The sequence below is a fragment of the Triticum urartu genome, chromosome 3A (genome assembly GCF_056163025.1).
Source record: "Triticum urartu cultivar PI428250 chromosome 3A, HENAU_Tu73, whole genome shotgun sequence".
Taxonomy (NCBI): domain Eukaryota; kingdom Viridiplantae; phylum Streptophyta; class Magnoliopsida; order Poales; family Poaceae; genus Triticum; species Triticum urartu.
The window spans coordinates 47,191,200-47,210,654 of record NC_141875.1 but is presented as its reverse complement, the minus strand read 5'-3'; the positions used below and the strand labels follow the sequence as shown (position 1 = coordinate 47,210,654).

Here is a 19,455-nt window from a genome sequence, read left to right as displayed (position 1 = left end):
GACAGAACTATTTTCCTCCATCTTACAGCTGAAGAACTTGTCGGAGACTTCATATCTCTCGACCCGGGCATGAGCTTGGAAAACCATTTTCAGATCTTCGAACATCTCATATGCTCCGTGTCGCTCAAAACGCTTTTGGAGCCCCGGTTCTAAGTTGTAAAGCATGTCGCACTGAACGAGGGAGTAATCATCAGCACATGTCCGCCAAGCGTTCATAACGTCTTGGTTCTGTGGGACGGGTGCATCACCTAGCGGTGCTTCTAGGACATAATCTTTCTTGGCAGCTATGAGGATGATCCTCAGGTTCCGGACCTAATCCGTATAGTTGCTGCCATCGTATTTCAGCTTGGTTTCCTCTAGGAACGCGTTGAAGTTGAGGACAACGTTGTCCATTTGATCTACAAGACATATTGTAAAGATTTTAGACTAAGTTCATGATAATTAAGTTCATCTAATCAAATTATTCAATGAACTCCCACTCAGATAGACATCCCTCCAGTCATCTAAGTATAACATGATCTGAGTTAGCTAGGTCGTGTCCGATCATCACGTGAGACGGACTAGTCAACATCGGTGAACATCTTCATGTTGATCGTATCTTCTATACGACTCATGCTCGACCTTTCGGTCTTCTGTGTTCCGAGGCCATGTCTGTACATGCTAGGCTCGTCAAGTCAACCTAAGTGTTTGCATGTGTAAATCTGTCTTACACCCGTTGTATGTGAACGTTGGAATCTATCACACCGATCATCACGTGGTGCTTCGAAACAACGAACGGTCGCAACGGCGCACAGTTAGGGGGGACACTTTCTTGAAATTATTATGAGGGATCATCTTATTTACTACCATCGTTCTAAGTAAACAAGATGCAAAAACATGATAAACATCACAGGCAATCAAATAGTAGTGACATGATATGGCCAATATCATATAGCTCCTTTGATCTCCATCTTGGGGCTCCATGATCATCTTGTCACCGGCATGACACCATGATCTCCATCATCATGATCTCCATCATCGTGTCTCCATGAAGTTGCTCGCCAACTATTACTTCTACTACTATTGCTCACACGTTTAGCAATAAAGTAAAGTAATTTACATGGCATTTTCTCAATGACACGTAGGTCATACAAAAAATAAAGACAACTCCTATGGCTCCTGCCGGTTGTCATACTCATCGACATGCAAGTCGTGATTCCTATTACAAGAACATGATCTCATACATCACATATATATCATTCATCATTCATCACAACTTTGGCCATATCACATCACATGACACTTGCTGCAAAAACAAGTTAGACGTCCTCTAATTGTTGTTGCAAGTATTATGTGGCTGCAATAGGGTTCTAGCAAGAACGTTTTCTTACCTACGCCAAAACCAAAACGTGAATTGCCAATTTCTATTTACCCTTCATAAGGACCCTGTTCATCGAATCCAATCCGACTAAAGTGGGAGAGACAGACACCCGCCGGCCACCTTATGCAACTAGTGCATGTCAGTCGGTGGAACCGGTCTCACGTAAGCGTACGTGTAAGGTTGGTCCGGGCCGCTTCATCCCACAATGCCGCCGAATCAAGATAAGACTAGTAACGGCAAGCAAATTGACAATATCGACGCCCACAACTACTTTGTGTTCTACTCGTGCATAGTAACTACGCATAGACCTAGCTCTGATACCACTGTTGGGGAACGTTGCAGAAAACAAAAAATTTCCTATGTTTCACCAAGATCAATCTATGGAGTCAACTAGCAATGAGAGGAGAGTGCATCTACATACCCTTGTAGATCACGAGCGGAAGCGTTCAAGAGAACGGGGATGGTGGAGTCGTACTCGCCGTGATCCAAATCACCGATGACCAAGTGCCGAACGGACAGCACCACCGCGTTCAACACACGTACGGAGCGGATGACGTCTCCTCCTTCTTGATCCAGCAAGGGGGAAGGAGAGGTTGATGAACATCCAGCAGCACAACGGCGTGGTGGTGGATGCAGCAACGATCGCAGCAGGGCTTCGCCGAGCTTCTGCGAGAGGGAGAGGTGTAGCAGGGGAGAGGGAGGCGCCAAGGCTTGAGGTGCGGCTGCCCTCCCTTCCCCCCCCCTTTATATAGGCCCCCTGGGGGCGCCGGCCCTGGAGATGGGATCTCCCAAGGGGGGCGGCGGCCAAGGGGGTGGAGTGCCCCCCCAAGGCAAGTGGAGGCGACCCCCCCACCCTAGGGTTTCCAACACTAGGCGCAGGGGGGACCAGGGGGGGCACCAGCCCACTATGGGGTGGTTCCCCTCCCCACTTTGGCCCATGGGGCCCTCCGGGATAGGTGGCCCCACCCGGTGGACCCCCGGGACCCATCCGATGGTCCCGGTACAATACCGGTGACCCCGAATCTTTCCCGATGGCCGAAACTACACTTCCTATATATAATTCTTCACCTCCGGACCATTCCAGAACTCCTCGTGATGTCCAGGATCTCATCCGGGACTCCGAACAACTTTCGGATTACTGCATACTCATATCTCTACAACCCTAGCGTCACCGAACCTTAAGTGTGTAGACCCTACGGGTTCGGGAGACACGTAGACATGACCGAGACGGCTCTCCGGCCAACAACCAACAGCGGGATCTAGATACCCATGTTGGCTCCCACATGCTCCTCGATGATCTCATCGGATGAACCACGATGTCGAGGATTCAAGCAACCCCGTATACAATTCCCTTTGTCAATCGGTACGTTACTTGCCCGAGACTCGATCGTCGGTATCCCAATACCTTGTTAAGTCTCCTTACTGGCAAGTCACTTTACTCGTACAGTAATGCATGATCCCGTGATCAACCACTTGATCATATTGAGCTCATTATGATTATGCATTACCGAGTGGGCCCAGAGATACCTCTCCGTCATACGGAGTGACCAATCCCAGTCTCGATTCGTGCCAACCCAACAGACACTTTCGGAGACACCTGTAATGTACCTTTATAGTCACCCAGTTATGTTGTGACGTTTGGCACACCCAAAGCACTCCTACGGTATCTAGGAATTGCACAATCTCATGGTCTAAGGAAATGATACTTGACATTCAGAAAAGCTACAACAAACGAACTACACGATCTTTGAGCTAAGCTTAGTATTGTGTCTTGTCCATCACATCATTCTCCTAATGATGTGATCCCATTATCAATGACATCCCCATGTCTATAGCCTAGAAACCATGACTATCTGTTGATCAACAAGCTAGTCAACTAGAGGCTCACTAGGGACACATTGTGGTCTACGTATTCACACATGTATTATGATTTCCGGATAATACAATTATAGCATGAATAATAGACGATTATCATGAACAAGGAAATATAATAATCATTTTATTATTGCCTCTAAGGCATATTTCCAACAATACTTTGGAAGCTTCTTCTTCAATATTTTTAGTAGCTTCTCAAATCCTTTGTCTGCCACAGTATTCTATGCCTTCCACTGCAGCAATTCCAGTACGGTACCGAGCTTTGTGTTGCCATCTTCGCAATTGGGGTACAACCCTTTTTTGTGATCCTCTAGCATGCGATGGAACTTCAGCTTCTCCTTTTGACTTTCGCATTGTGTCCTTGCATCGACAATGGCCCGGTGGAGATCATCATCATCGGGCACATCTTCTGGTTCCTCTTGATCTTCAGCAGCTCCCCCCATTGCAGCATCACCATATTCAGGGGGCACATAGTTGTCATCGTCCTCTTCTTCTTCGTTGTCTTCCATCATAACCCATGTTTCTCCGTGCTTCGTCCAAACATTATAGTGTGGCATGAAACCCTTATAAAGCAGGTGGGTGTGAAGCATTTTCCTGTTAGATTAAAACAACGTATTCCCACATATAGGGCATGGACAACACATAAAACCATTCTGCTTGTTTGCCTCAGCCACTTTGAGAAAATTATGCACACCCTTAATGTACTCGGAGGTGTGTTTGTCACCATACATCCATTGCCGGTTCATCTGCGTGCATTATATATAATTATCTGTGTCAAAAGTAAGAAAATCAGACAAGTATCTATCTAAACAAAGAAAATCAGACAAGTATCTATCTAAAGTAAAAAATCAGAAAGAAGATAAGAACAAGAGGCTCACCATGGTGGTGCCGGCGACAAGATCGGCGCGGGCGATCAACGGTGGTGAAAACAGGGACAGGGCATGACGGACCGCTAAATCTAGACAAATCTCGGGAAAAATGGAGCTCCGAGGTCGAGCTTCGAGAGGAGAAAGCTTAGCTAGTGTGGCTCGGGAATTTGATCGAACACCTCACGTGCATAGGAGGTGAGCTAGAGCACCCAAATGCCCTCCCCTCGTCGGCCGAAAAAACAGAGTAGTGTGGACTGCTCTGCTCGCCGGTGAGGGGGTATATATAGGCAACTCATTTGTCTCGGCTCGTGGCAGGAACCGGGACTAAAGGCCCCCCTTCTGTACCGGTTCCAGGCACGAACCGGTACCAACGGATGTCGGCCAGGAGCGCGGCCCATTGGTCCCAGCTCTTGCCTACAACTTGAACAAATGGATCCCGACGAACCGAGACCAATGCCCACGAGGCCCCGGCCGGCCCCCTGAGCTCATGAACCGGGACTAATGCCCCCATGGGTCCCGGTTCATGAAGAATCGGGACTAATGGGCTGGCCAGGCCCGCACCGAAGCCATGTTTTCTACTAGTGCTTGATGCCAAAGTTGAGATTTTCAATGTACTCCCTCCGTCCCAATATTCTTGTCGTAGATTTGCCTAGATACGGATGTACCTAATACTAAAACGTGATTTGATACATCCGTATTTAGACAAATTTAGGACAAGAATTTTGGGGCGGAGGGAGTATTTAAAATTAGTGCTTAAATTTCTCCAAATCTACTGAAATTTCCTTTTGTATAATTTTTGGTAGATACTGATTGTTATAAGTTTAACTCGCTGCTTAAATTGCATAGAAATGAGAGGGTCAATGAAGCAACAAGTAGGATGATGGAGTTAACAGGGAGAAGCATATCACAGCATATCACAACAAGTAGGATGTTTCTCTTTCTTATTTCAAACAAAGATATAGGGAATGGTCTAAATCCTTAGAGAAGAGCATTTAGAGCTTCCCTGGTGATCTACATTCCTAGACTAGATTACTTCCACTTCTCCGTATATTATGGTGATCTGCATTACTTCAAGCCTTCTAACATTTTTTTATTTCATCACAACGAGACAAATCAACTGTACAAGGACAATACCTGGCGTTTGCGACCAAAGATCGTACTGTCTGAACAGAGGGGATGAATATGTCCTATTCAAGTAGCTTCCAATTTTCTCATGCAAGAGCTAATGTTAGAGATTTAAAAAAATTATTAGATCTATTAGTATTTTTAGTCATTACATTTCTATAAGGGCTGAAGTGAAGCAAAGAAACTCCTATCCCTTTTAACTCATGTAAAGTACATGTCAGTAAGGAGGTGACATTGATGTTTGGTAATGAAAATAGTATTCTATAAGGAATATTGTAGAAATATAATAGCATGAAAAATAAAGTTTAATTATTGTTGTCATATGAAATTCTTTTGGTCATTCCTACATATTTACAAACCTCTTATTTTTATTAATACACTATTTTTTGCTATACATGATAATTGAGCTATGAAATTGAGTACAACTTGCCTACACTAGTAGAAAAGGGGGCTTTCGTTCGGGCCTGGCCAGCCCATTAGTCCCGGTTCTGCCATGAACCGGGACCAATGGATGCATTCGTCCCGGTTCGTGAGCCCAGGGGGCCGGCCGGGGCCATGTCGGCATTGGTCCCGGTTCGTATGGACCCATTTGTCCCGGTTCCAGGCACGAACCGGGACCAATAGGCCTCGCTCCTAGCCCACAAACATAGGTCCCAGTCCTTGGCTCGAATCGAGACAGAAGGCTAGGCTTTAGTCCCGGTTCCAGTCACGAACCGGGACAAATGAGCTTCCTATATATACCCCATCGCCGGCGAGCAGAGCACTCCACAGTGCTCTGTTTTTTGCTGGCCGGCGAGGAAGGGCATTTGGGTGCTCTAGCTCACCTCTTATGCATGTGAGGTGTTCGATGAAATGCCCGAGCCACATTAGTTAAGCTTTCTCCTCTCGAAGCTCGACCTTCGAGCTCCATTTTTTCCGAGATTTGTCTAGGTTTAGCGGTCCGTCACGCCCCGTCCTCGTCCTCACCGCCATCGATCGCCCAGGCCGATCTCGTCGCCGGCACCACCGTGGTGAGCCTCTTGTTCTTGTCTTCTTTCTGAAAGAAAAAAAATCTTACTTTAGATAGATACTTGTCTAATTTTCTTACTTTTGACACACATAATTATATATAATGCACGCAGATGAACAGGCAATGGATGTACGGTGACAGACACACCTCCGAGTACATTAAGGGAGTGTGTAAATTTCTCAAAGTGGGTGTGGCAAACAAGAAGAATGGTTTTATGTGTTGTCCATGCCCTGATTGTGGGAATATGAGGTCTTACTCTGACAAGAAAATCCTTCACACCCACCTGCTTTATAAAGGTTTCATGCCACACTATAATGTTTGGACGATGCACTAAGAAATAGGGGTTATGATGGAAGACAGCGAAGAAGAAGAGGACGATGACAACTATGTGCCCCCTGAATACAGTGATGCTGCAAGGGGGAAGCTGAAGATCAAAAGGAAGCTGAAGATCAAGAGGAACCAGACGATGTGCCCGATGATGATGATCTCCGCCGGGACATTGTTGATGCAAGGACACAATGCGAAAGTCAAAAGGAGAAGCTGAAGTTCCATCGCATGCTAGAGGATCACAAAAAAGGGTTGTACCCCAATTGTGAAGATGGAAACACAAAGCTCAGTACCGTACTGAAATTGTTGCAGTGGAAGGCAGAGAATGCTGTGCCTGACAAAGGATTTGAGAAGCTACTGAAAATATTAAAGAAGAAGCTTCCAAAGGATAACAAATTGCCTGACAGTACGTACGTGGCAAAGAAGGTCGTATGCCCTCTAGGATTGGAGATGGAGAAGATACATGCATGCCCTAATGACGGCATCCTGTACCGCGGTGCGTACAAGGATTTGAATGCATGCCCGGTATGCGGTGCATTGCGGTATAAGATCAGACGAGATGACCCTGGTGATGTTGAGGGCGAGCCCCGCAGGAAGAGGGTTCCTGCGAAGGTGATGTGGTATCCTCCTATAATACCATGGTTGAAACGAGTGTTCAGAAACAAAGAGCATGCCAAGTTTATGCGATGGCACAGTGAGGACCGTAAGAAAGACGGGAAGTTGAAAGCACCCGCTGACGGGTCGCAGTGGAGAAAAATCGAGAGAAAGTACTGGGCTCAGTTTGCAGGTGACCCAAGGAACGTATGGTTTGGTTTAAGCGCGGATGGCATTAATCCTTTCGGGGAGCAGAGTAGCAATCGCAGCACCTGGCCCGTGACTCTATGTATGTATAACCTTCCTCCTTGGATGTGCATGAAGAGGAAGTTCATTATGATGCCAATTCTCATCCAAGGCCCTAAGCAACCCGGCAACGACATTAATGTGTACCTAAGGCCATTAGTTGAAGAACTTTTACAGCTGTGGAATGGAAACGGTGTATGTGCATGCGATGAGCACAAACAGGTGGAATTTAACCTGCATGCGTTGCTGTTTGTAACCATCAACGATTGGCCCGCTCTCAGTAACCTTTCAGGACAGAAAAACAAGGGATACCACGCACTGTTTAGCTGACACTGAAAGTATATACCTGGACAGATGCAGGAAGAATGTGTATCTAGGCCATCGTAGATTTCTCCCGACCAACCATCAATGTCGAAAGAAAGGCAAGCATTTCAAAGGCGAGGCAGATCACCGGAAGAAGCCCGCCATGCGTACCGGTGATCACGTACTTGATATGGTCTCTGATTTACACGTAATATTTGGAAAGGGTCCCGGCGGACTAGCTATTCCGAATGACGCTGAGGGACGCGCACCCATGTGGACAAAGAAATCTATATTTTGGGACCTACCCTACTGGAAATAGCTAGATGTACTCTCTTCAATCGACGTGATGCACGTGACGAAGAACCTTTGCGTGAACCTGTTACGATTCTTGGGCGTGTATGGGAAGACAAAAGATACACTTGAGGCACGGGACGACCTGCAATGTTTGCACGAAAAAGATGGCATGCCTCCAAAGCAGTACGAAGGTCCTGCCAGCTACGCTCTTACCAAAGAAGAGAAGGAAATCTTTTTTGAATGCCTGCTCAGTATGAAGGTCCCGACTGTCTTCTCGTTGAATATAAAGGGAATAATAAATATTCCAAAGAAAAAGTTCCAGAACCTAAAGTGTCATGACTGCCACGTGATTATGACACAACTGCTTCCGGTTGCATTGAGGGGGCTTCTACCAGAAAGCGTTCGATTAGCCATTGTGAAGCTATGTGCATTTCTCAATGCAATCTCTCAGAAGGTGATCAATCCAGAAATCATACCAAGGCTAAGGAGTGATGTGGCGCAATGTCTTTTCAGTTTCGAGTTGGTGTTCCCACCATCCTTCTTCAATATCATGACGCACCTCCTAGTTCATCTAGTCGACGAGATTGTCATTCTAGGCCCCGCATTTCTACACAATATGTTCCCCTTTGAGAGGTTCATGGGAGTCCTAAAGAAATATGTCCGTAACCGTGCTAGGACAGAAGTAAGCATCTCCATGGGCCATCAAACAGAGGATGTCATTGGGTTTTGTGTTGACTTCATTCCTGGCCTTAAGAAGATAGGTCTCCCTAAATCGCGGTATGATGGGAGACTGACTGGAAAAAGCACGCTAGGAGCGGACACAATAATATGCAGGACGGGCATTCTTGGTCTCAAGCACACTACACAGTTCTACAGAACTCTACCTTGGTGACCCCGTATGTCGATGAACACAAGAACAGACTAACTCCAAACACCTGGAGCAGTGTGACGACTGGATTACATGTGAACACATCATGAATTTCAGCAGTTGGTTGGAAACACGTCTCAGAGGTGACAACACTGTTTGTGATGATCTCTACTCGTTGTCCAGGGGACCATCTTCGACTGTATTGACTTACAAAGGATACGAGATAAATGGGAATACATTTTACACGATCGCCCAAGATCAAAAGAGCACCAACCAAAACAACGGTCTCCGCTTTGATGCAGCAACCGAGAGGGGAAAGGACACATATTATGGTTACATAGTGGACATATGGGAACTTGACTACGGACATGATTTTAAGGTCCCTTTGTTTAAGTGCAAATGGGTCAATTTGTCAGGAGGCGGGGTAGAGGTAGACCCACAGTACGGAACGACAACAGTGGATCTGAACAATCTTGGGTACACTAACAAACCGTTCGTCCTAGCCAATGATGTGGCACAGGTTATCTATGTGACGGACATGTCTACCAAACCGAGAAAAAGAAAAGATAAGGAAGCAAATACATCATACGATGAGCCAAAGTGCCACATAGTTCTTTCAGGAAAAAGGGACATCGTGGGAGTGGAGGGAAGACAGACATGTCCGAAGATTATGAAAAGTTTCATGAAATTCCTCCCTTCAAAGTCAAGACTGACCCAAGCATCCTAATAAACGATGAAGATTATCCATGGTTACGGCGCAATAAGCAAAGCACACAAGTGAAGACATTCTGTCCACAACTATTATGATGATACCATGCCAACTTTCAACCTTTTCCTAGTTCATTTGAAATGCATGTTGTAACAGACGAGTTTCCGTATGAAACCCTGATATCTCGAAACAGATTGTCCGTTTTGTTGAAATGCTTTGAATGTTTTTTTGAAATGCTTTGAATGTTGCATTTTATAAACCTCTAGTATTATTGAAACTAAAATTATATAGAATTTATGCAACTAAAATTATATAGAATTTTCATAACGAACTTTGTTGTTACAAACTTTAATAGCAAAAATAATTATCATAAAATAAATTAAATAAGTAATTAGAAACAAAATAAAATAAACTTTAATAAAAATATATAAGTAGAAACAAAATAAAATAAACTTTAATAACATAAATAAAATTTATGAAACTAAAATTATCAAAGTATTTTCTGTTCAAAACATTATAAGCAATCTCTAGTATTATTGACACTAAAATTACATATAAAATTGATGGAACTAAAATTATCAAAGTATTTTCTGTTCAAAATCATTAAAAGCAAAAGGAATTTTCATAAAGAACTTTTTTGTTAGAAATTTTAATAGCAAAATAAAATAAGTTTTTTGTTGTAAGTAGAAACAAAACAAAATAAATAAAGCAAAAAAGAAAACAAAAAACAGGGAAATAAAAAATATGCCACCTACTAGGCCTCCACGGCATGAATACGACTAGAAACCCATCCATGGGCCAGGATTCAGGCCCGGAGAAGGCCCAATAGGCCCATCGGGCATACCAGTGACAATTAGGCCCGAAAGCCTGCAATGGAGAGGAGCTCGAGAGGGGTGCGGCAGTGGGGCTTATAAACCACTGCGCGCCCCTCTCAGCTAGCGAGGTGGGACTAAACATTTGGGCACGGGCAGAACGAGACCTTTGGTCCCGGTTGGTGCCACCAACCGGGACTAAAGGGGGGCATTGGAACCGGTTCGTGGCACCAACCGGTACGAATGCCCCCCTTTGGTACCGGTTGGTGCCACGAACCGGGACCAAAGGCAGCCGCTTCCCGCCTTTTGGGCTGTCAAAAACTGACCTTTGGTCCCGGCTGGTGGCACCAACCGGGACTAGAGGGGGCATTGGCCCCGGTTTGTGCCATGAACCGGGACCAATGCCTCGTCTATATAAGCAGGACTTGTAAATTTTTTGTTCAGTTGCTCATTGCCCCACCGCGATGCCGCCAGGCTGCCCCCCTGTCTCGTCCTTGCCATCGTCGCCCCTGCCTCCGACGCGCCGCCCCGATGCCGTCCCAAGCCGCCCCGACGACGTGCCGCCCCGGACCGACGCCGCCGCCGCCCCGCGCCACCCCGGCCCCGACGCCGCCGGCCCTGCCTCCTCGTGGCCGTCGGCACGCACCCTGTGAGCACTGCCCACCGATCCCCTCCTCCTCCCTGTAATGGCCACCGCCGCCGCTGCCGCCGCACCCCCTATATATAGATGTTGTAATTTAGTTGTATTAATTTGGATGTGTAGTTTAGATGTGTAGTTAATTTAGTTGTTGTAATTTAGTTGTATTAATCTAGATGTGTAGTTTAGATTTTGTTCATAGAATTTTTACGATTTTTTCTGTTATATTTTTGTTCATAGAATTTTTATGATTTTTTTTCATAGAATTTTCTTTGTCAATTTATGTATACGTTCATATTGTGTATGATCAAAGTCATTTATGTATATGAAATATTTAGAAGAAAAAGGAGAGAAAAAAGGTAAATAAGAAGAGGAAGGAGGAGAAGAAGAAGAATAAGAAGAAGAGGAGTCTTTCTTCTCCTCTATTCCTTCTTCTTCTCCTATTTTCTTTCTTTTTTTTTCTTCGATCTCCTCCTCTATTCCTTTCTTCTTCTCCTCTTTTTTTCTTCTTCTTCCTCTTCTTATTTTTTTATCGGGTATGTTGTTGTCGATATACCCCCCTCCCCGATAACTTTTAGTAAGCACTACTTAGAAAGTGCTTAATTAATTATTAGTTGAACTAGCTGACTTAATAAAACTACTTTATTTTACTATATATAGAAGTAGTTTATTTTTAGCCAGTACTAGTTTATTTTATTTATAGTAAGTGCTTAGTAGTTGAACTACTTGATTTAATAAAACTAGTTTATTTTACTATAAAAGTAGTTTATTTTTAGCAAGAAAACTAATAGAACTAGTTTATTTTTTTACTTAAAGCAATTATTCCCGTATGGACGTCGACGATGCCTATCCCGCATCCTCGTCGTCGACTTGGCGGAGGAGGCCGGCTTGATCAAAGGGGCCATGTCCGGGACTGGGCTCCGCCGGAATGGTTTTGGGATGTGCTACCTTCCAGAGGGCGTAGGTAGGTGAGGAGCCAGCCCGTCATTGACCCGATCCTTGTTTGGTGGCAGTCGCGTGGGCCAGTGACGGTGCCGAGGCTTCCGGACACCGCGGAGGTGGTACATCACCATGTCAGCGAGGAGGACGAGCACGTCCGTCGCTACATGGTTACGTTGGAGGGCAGGTTCGACAATACATGGGAGGTTCTTCAGGGATCTCACTGGAGCGATCATGTGATGGTTCCTTCTCTTTGGGTGTCCACCGCCCGTGCCGATACCTGTCGGGCGCTACGGTTCTAGCTGTACTAGCGATGTTATATGTATGATAGTATTCGAGGTGTATTAGTGATAATATTCGACGATGTACGGACGCAAGAGATGGTGTAGTTTTGCTTATAATTGAATGCATCCTAATTTGAATACTACTTTATTTTGCGATTTCATTTTGCTTATTGAATGCCCAAATTGGAAAACTTCTCCTACTTTGAATGCACTAGGGGAAGAAGCCCGACTGTTGTCGTGGGGGTCGTTTCTCCTTCTTCTCCGGGTGCTAGACCTTTGTTATGCACTAGGGGAAGAAGGAGTAACGACCATCACCGACGGTCGCAAATGTCAGAGAGGCAGTGAGGGAGAGTTCCACCATATAATATATATATATATATATATATATATATATATATATGAGAGGACGATGAATCCCGACTGTTGTCGTGGGGGTCGCTTCTCCTTCATTCCCGTGTGCTACACATTTTGGTGTAATGCACTTGGGGACAAAGTGAGGAGCGACCATCACCGAGAGTCGAGTATATACACCACGTGAGCTGAGAGTTTTCAAGAAAAGACACGACAGACCAATAGTCAACCCGTGATGAATAATAATGATCTAATTTAGTTTTTGTAGTACATATATTTAATTGTACAAGTTTAATCTTTGAATTATGAACGTAGGAAATGTCGTCATCAGACGACGAAAGTCTCTCGGGGGAGTGCAGCTGGTGCCACGACGATCGAGGTCTATGTGACATGCCTCACCTAGACGATGATCGGCGCTTCAGCATTAAGCTCGAGGAGACCTTCGATGTTGAAACGGTACGCAACGACGACAAGTATTTTTTCGTAATTAAGCATGACTACAACTATTTCAACGTGTAATTTTTATCTTTTACAATTCAAGTAGCTTATCCCATGCCATGCAAGGCGCTATGTCTTGGAGAGGATGGGTTTTGAAGACCATGATGTTTCGAAACAACGAAAATTCACCTAAGGACTCATCATGATGTGGATTTTGAAGTAAAGTTGTACGATTCTGAGAGCGTAACCCATTTTGGTTGCAAAAAATGGGAAGCACTTTGCAAGATGTATGGTTTTGATGAGGGTATGCTTGTCACTATGGATCTTGGTGATCCTAAAATCGAGTAAGACAATATGGACATTTGGGTCCTTGTTGATACGCCTCCAATTCTACCGCTATGTGAGTTTCTCAAACATAGTTATTAGCTAATTTATATTTTTTATTTCAAAACAGTTGACAGCTTATTTCTATTGACAGCTTATTTTCGTTGTTCAAAGAATGTGCGAGAGATGGTATACAAAACCCACTACACCGATGGCTCCGAATTAACTTACAAGGAGAAAAATCATCTGGTCGGATTTTGTACTGACATTGAGAATTACAATATCTACAATCAAACTCCTCAACATTATGGTCAATACGTGCCACTACTGCATGTGTTCAACTACGGTAACTACCATGGAGATACCCGATAAGATTTTTTACTATTACGACATCCGTGCATCTTTTGCATACTTCTAAAACTAGTACATCATTGCTAACTATGAAGTTATTACTATGTTTTTCAATAGATAATCCCAGAGAATTGTGTGCCTCATTTGATGTGTCAGAAAGATAGCCTTAATGTTTTGAACATACAGCCAGGTCATCCTACGAATCTCAACTGTCCATACCAGATTTCTAAAAGAAATGGAGACATGCAAATCAAAGGATGGAAAAAATGTATGAACAGTCGTAAGGAGGTTCTTGGAAGTAAAAGGAAGCGAAGCGCAAGAATTGGAGACATGATGATCTCCATTCTCCATAATGGAGTGTCAGGGTATGTTTTGTTTTATGCTATTTTACCTTAAAGAGAGTATTTAGGTCCTACCTAATACTAATGATCATGTGCTAAGAACAATTAAGTAGGGTTGGTTCGATGACTATGAGGATGATCGTATGGCTTGTTATTAATAACGAGTAGAAATTGTATGATGATTATTAGTAGGACTTGTTATTATGATGATGCATGATGCGAGCATGAAGAGTTATTATATATCTGTGGGTGAAATGAATATGGATTGGATTGAAGTGAAGGCAACATGCATGTGGTGCAGGTCGAAAGTAGTACAATCCAAACTTGATCAAGTTAGGATTAGAATTACTTTCGACATGCACCACATGTTGCCTCACTTCAATCTAAGTCATGTTTAGGCATAGCAGTAGCAGTAGCTCGGAGATAAGAGAGGACACATCTCTCTATTAGCTACCTATACGAACCTAAATTAACCCCCAAAATCCCTAAACCACCTCCTTTCAAAAAAAAATAGCCGCTGAAATGCTGACGCGTGGAAGCTTATTGGTCCCGGTTGGTGCCACCAACCGAGACTAAAGGCCCTCATGCCTAGGTTCGCCACAGTGGCCACGTGGAGGCCCATCTGTCCCGGTTCGTATAAGAACCGGGACTAAAGGCCTAGGGCATTAGTAACGACCCTTTAGTCCCGGTTCCCCAATCAGGACAGATGGGCCTTATGAACTGGGACAAATGGGCCTTTTTCTACTAGTGCTAACAAAAGCACAGACGCAAATGCACTCTGTTGTCGTGTTAGACACACGGCTAGCCTTGCTGTGTGCTTCACTATTTCTAGCAACAACCGTTACAATGGCGCAATGGCAAGATCGCTAACGACAAGGATTTGAGGAGGACAAGACGGCGGCTGTAGACAATGATTCAGGTTGTAATATTAGTCGAGATGAATCTCAAAAAAAATAGTCGAGATGTGGAAATATGGTGGATTTTGCAAAAGGAAAAAATCCGCTAGATTTTTGCTACAGAGAACATATCAATGTTTATGCATTGATTGCATTTGCTTCATGGCGCAATTTGTTTATCTTAATATTAAAAAGTATTATTTTTCATTAGAGAAAAGGGGTTTTCCATGGCGGAGATAGTCGAAAAAAAAGAAGAAAAGTGATCTACCATAGAAAAAATCGACAAGGTCACATGACATATACGACGATCCGACGTTACATGTTAGACATAATTAGTATTCACTCTCTTTTTAGGGTCTTAAAGGAGAGGACTCCAGTAAGATATGTCCCGTTACAGCAGGAAACTAGCGGTAAGGGAATGACCCAGTAGAAAAAGGGAAGAGTGCATCATAGAATGGGGTTTCGCGTGTTGGTGATAACATGTCAGATAGTTTGGACAATCATACCCCCCCCTCCCCCTCCCCCACATGGACTGGATTTGGGGTAGCCCAGACTGTTCAGAGGGTTAATTTTTTGGGAGTAAGAGCGATAAATGAGTTTAAACGACAATCTTAATCATTTGTTTGATTCATTTTTATGCATTATAGCCAGTGGCAACGCACGGGCGTTATACTAGTTTTATTATGTTATAAAAGTATAATCTAGCTCTCTTTGTTACACTTTTTTTAGGTATAATCTAGCTCTCCTTTTTTTAGGTGAATCTAACTCTCCTTGTTTTTTTAAAACAAACTCTCCTTGTTACACTCAACGCGTGGGTCTCTGGGTTGGGTTTTGCTTTGGGCCAGCAACGTGGGATACGTACAGGGATATGTATTAACATGAGCCCGTTATTAACGAGGCACCCTGACGAGGATATCCACGACCGCAAAGACTATATCTCACAGTTTTTTATATGCATGTTCCTGATTTGTTCTACATTTTCTATTCCTGTTTCTTTTTCATGTTTTCTAATGAGTTAATGTTTATTTCAAATTTGCACAAACAAAATTTTAGCACTTCCATGAACATTTTCTAAAATGAGAGTTTTTTTGAATTGTTGTAATCTTTTTTATATATCATAAACATTTTTAAAAACTGTGTGAAGAATTTTTCATATTTCATGAAGATTTTTCATAAACATCATGCATATTTGTTTATAATGTCATGATTTTTTTAATGTATGAACATTTTTGTATGTGATGAACATTTTCATTAATATTACGACTATTTATCGTAAACTAGACGGACATTTTTCAAGGCACAACAAATATTTTTATTACATGTATAATAACAGCTTTTGAAATACAGATGAGCAGTTTCTAACGAATGATGCACATAGTTTGTAAGACACGGTGAACTTTTTTTAGTATATGTATATGAACACTTTTGAAAATATAGATGAACACAGTTTTAACACATGATGAACATTTTCGAATTAGCTTATTGACAAGTTTTCAAAGACATGATTAATACGTGACAATACACGATGCACATTTTAATACACTGATTAATTTTTTAGTATAACTGTAATATATAATATAACATACTATGTAATATACAAAAATATTAAAAGACATATGTATTACAATTAAATATACTCCCTCTGTTCCTAAATATAAGTATTTTTCAGGATTTCAATAAGGACTCCATGCAGATGTATATAGATATATTTTAGAGAGTAGATTCACTCATTTTGCTCAATATGTAGACCACATTGGAATTTCTAAAATCATTTATATTTAGGGAGGGAGTATAATGGAAAAGGCTTGCGCTAGCAGGCTATACATGAAAGGTAAAATTAGCCACGTGCGCAGCCATTCGATGTGACGGTTGTGAGCTGTCTGATTTTCTTCCATTCCCTCCCGCTCTTGAAGCGCATTTGGTACACTGCGTCGTCTCGCGCCTGGCGGCAGGATCGAACTCGTCTCACGCCCGGTGCTGCTGGACGTATCGATGTAGGACAGTTTTAGCCGGCCTATTGGGTCTCGGCACTGGGGTCGCCCAGGAGTGCGAAAGGCGGGACCTTTCCGCTTGTCTCTTTGTTGGGGTGGCGGCGGTCTCGAGTGAGGTGGTGTCAAGGTTTTAGATGCCAGGGCGGCGGCCCTGGTGGTGGTAGCGCGGTGCTCACGGGCAGAGCCTGTGGCTCGATGCGGCCTGGTGGCCATGACCATGTGGGCGCAGTGGTAGCCGAGGTGTGGCGTTCGGTGGCGGTGATAGTTTGCCGGGGTGAAAACTTGTTCTATCTTCGGACGGACCGGCGGCTGCGAAGCCCGTTTCCTTCTTGAAGGCATTGTCGCGGCTCTCATTGCCCGTCGTGTTGCTCCAGGAGAAACTCTGATCCTTGCATCGTGCGGTGATGACGCTCTGGTGTCGTAATCTTCCTGAAGGCGCCGCCTTGAAGCCTATGCTTCGTCGTATGTTACTTCATCTCTTCATGGTAGCGTGCTCACGGTTGAAGTCCCCGGTTACTCTTGTAGTGCTATGGTTAGTGTTACTGCGCTCAGCGCCTATGTATCCTGCCTTGCGTGCGTGCATATGTTGTTAGTTGTGAAGATGTGCGTTTGTATCGGATTGTATATAATGGGGCTAAAGCCTTTTCGATAACAGTAAATTCGTACACATAGAACCGCGCCTCCGCCACCGTGGATGGTCGATCGTCGATAAGGCCGCACATCGTGATGATATAGACTCCAGGTCGGCAAATGTACAAGGAAGGCAACCGTACGTGGTACAATAGGATTCAGGCGTACGTGCCAACTTCAGCCACGGCGATGTAAGGTATGGTAGAGTCCTTTGGCCAGATTGCATCCGATCCCGTTTATATTATTGTAGCCGATCAAAATACATCGAAACCGCACGAGACAGAGATCCCCGACGGCGCAGCAAACACATGACGTACGGCGGCGGCATGGATACCGTCTCGTTACCGTACCAAGCCATCTTCGACATACTCTCCAGGACGCCGGTAAAGTCCGTGTGCCGGTTCCGGTGCGTGTCCAAAGGGTGGCGCAACCTCATCTCCAGCCCCGTCTTCGCCGCCGCGCACAGGTCCCGCCACGGCCCGCTCCTCGTTGACGCCGGCTCCTTCGAGGAAGAAGAACCCGTGGGAGGCCGTGACATGCGGCTCATGGACATGGACGGCAACGTCGTGAGGGTCATCAAGGGTGCCGGAGGCTATGGGATGATGTGCAACACCAGCCTCGACGGCCTCATCTGCGTCAACGGCGCTTCTTGCGGTGGCGTCAACGTGGTCAATCCGGCCACAGTGGAGGTGCTCGTGACCTGCCCACAGGTGGACGTGGTAGACCGAGACGCCTTTCCTTATGTTACGATAGGTTACTACACCATCTTCGGCTTCGGCCATGCCGTCCCATCCGGTGAATACAAGATGGTGCGTGTCCTCGACGACCACACATGTGAGATCCTTACATTAGGAGACGGCAGAGGTTGGAGGAAAGCGCATGCACTTCCAAAGGTCCACCCCTGCTCTCGTCGAGGCTCTCCGGTCACTATCGATGGCATCATGTACTTTTTTGTGAAATGTAACGACCACAGTTTGCTCTGCTTCGATTTGGAGAGCGAGCAATGGAAGCCCGACGTGCTCGAAGGACCATGGAAATTCGTCGGGGAGGAGATGTGGAGGAAAACAACCGCAATCCGCATAACAGAGCTTAACGGTTCATTGTGCATGGTTCAACCAGTGTGCGGTGATATATATGGATACAACGATGAACTAGACGATCCAGTCACCAACATATGGATCCTGGATAATTCAGATAAGAGAACGTGGATCAAGGCATACACTTTACCGATGGCACCAACAGCTTGCCGTTATATGCCATTGAGGGTGATGCATGGTGGACAGAAGCTGCTCTTGCACTGCTCACTTGATGAAGGACGGTCGTTGGTACTTCAGATCTACGATCTTCACACAAACATGTGCACAGATATCGTGGGAGCACCACCCAACCTCGCCGGTAGAATTGGCCTATGTAGCTTTCACTTGGACAATCACAATCCAGTGTCCGCCAAGAATTTGTTAGCGCGTTTTCTAGACCAAGCATTTTTTTTTGTAACTACAGCTAGCAAAAAGAAGTAACGAAACTAGCTATTGTGTATGACTTTTGCTATGAGTTTTTGTTTTCCTTGCTTATGCATAAACTTGGTCTCGTATAACTTCGCTATTTGTCATCGTGTTTATTTGCATGTGTTCATTGGTGTTGACTCTATGCGTCCTAGATATGCAGAGAACGGGTATGTGCTTGTTGTGTTTGTGTTCACTTGATGTTCATTTTTGTTCCCACTTTTTGTGGGGTTAAAGTGCTACATAACTAGAGTCATGTGAAACAATTTGAAGGAAATATGCCGTAGAGGCAATAATAAAGTTCTTATTTATATCTACTTATATCATGATAAATGTTTATTATTCATGCTAGAATTGTATTAACCGGAAACTTATTACAT

At 44.4% G+C, this 19,455-nt stretch overlaps 1 protein-coding gene across 1 annotated transcript; it reads left to right on the top strand.

The window, feature by feature from the left end:
• Positions 1-17,881: 17,881 nt before the first annotated feature.
• On the top strand, positions 17,882-19,090 carry LOC147978396 (F-box protein At1g11270-like). The gene has a single exon (XM_087514735.1). It carries the CDS (start codon positions 17,882-17,884, stop codon positions 19,088-19,090), a length of 1,209 nt encoding a protein of 402 aa, XP_087370861.1.
• The last annotated feature ends 365 nt before the right edge of the window (positions 19,091-19,455 follow it).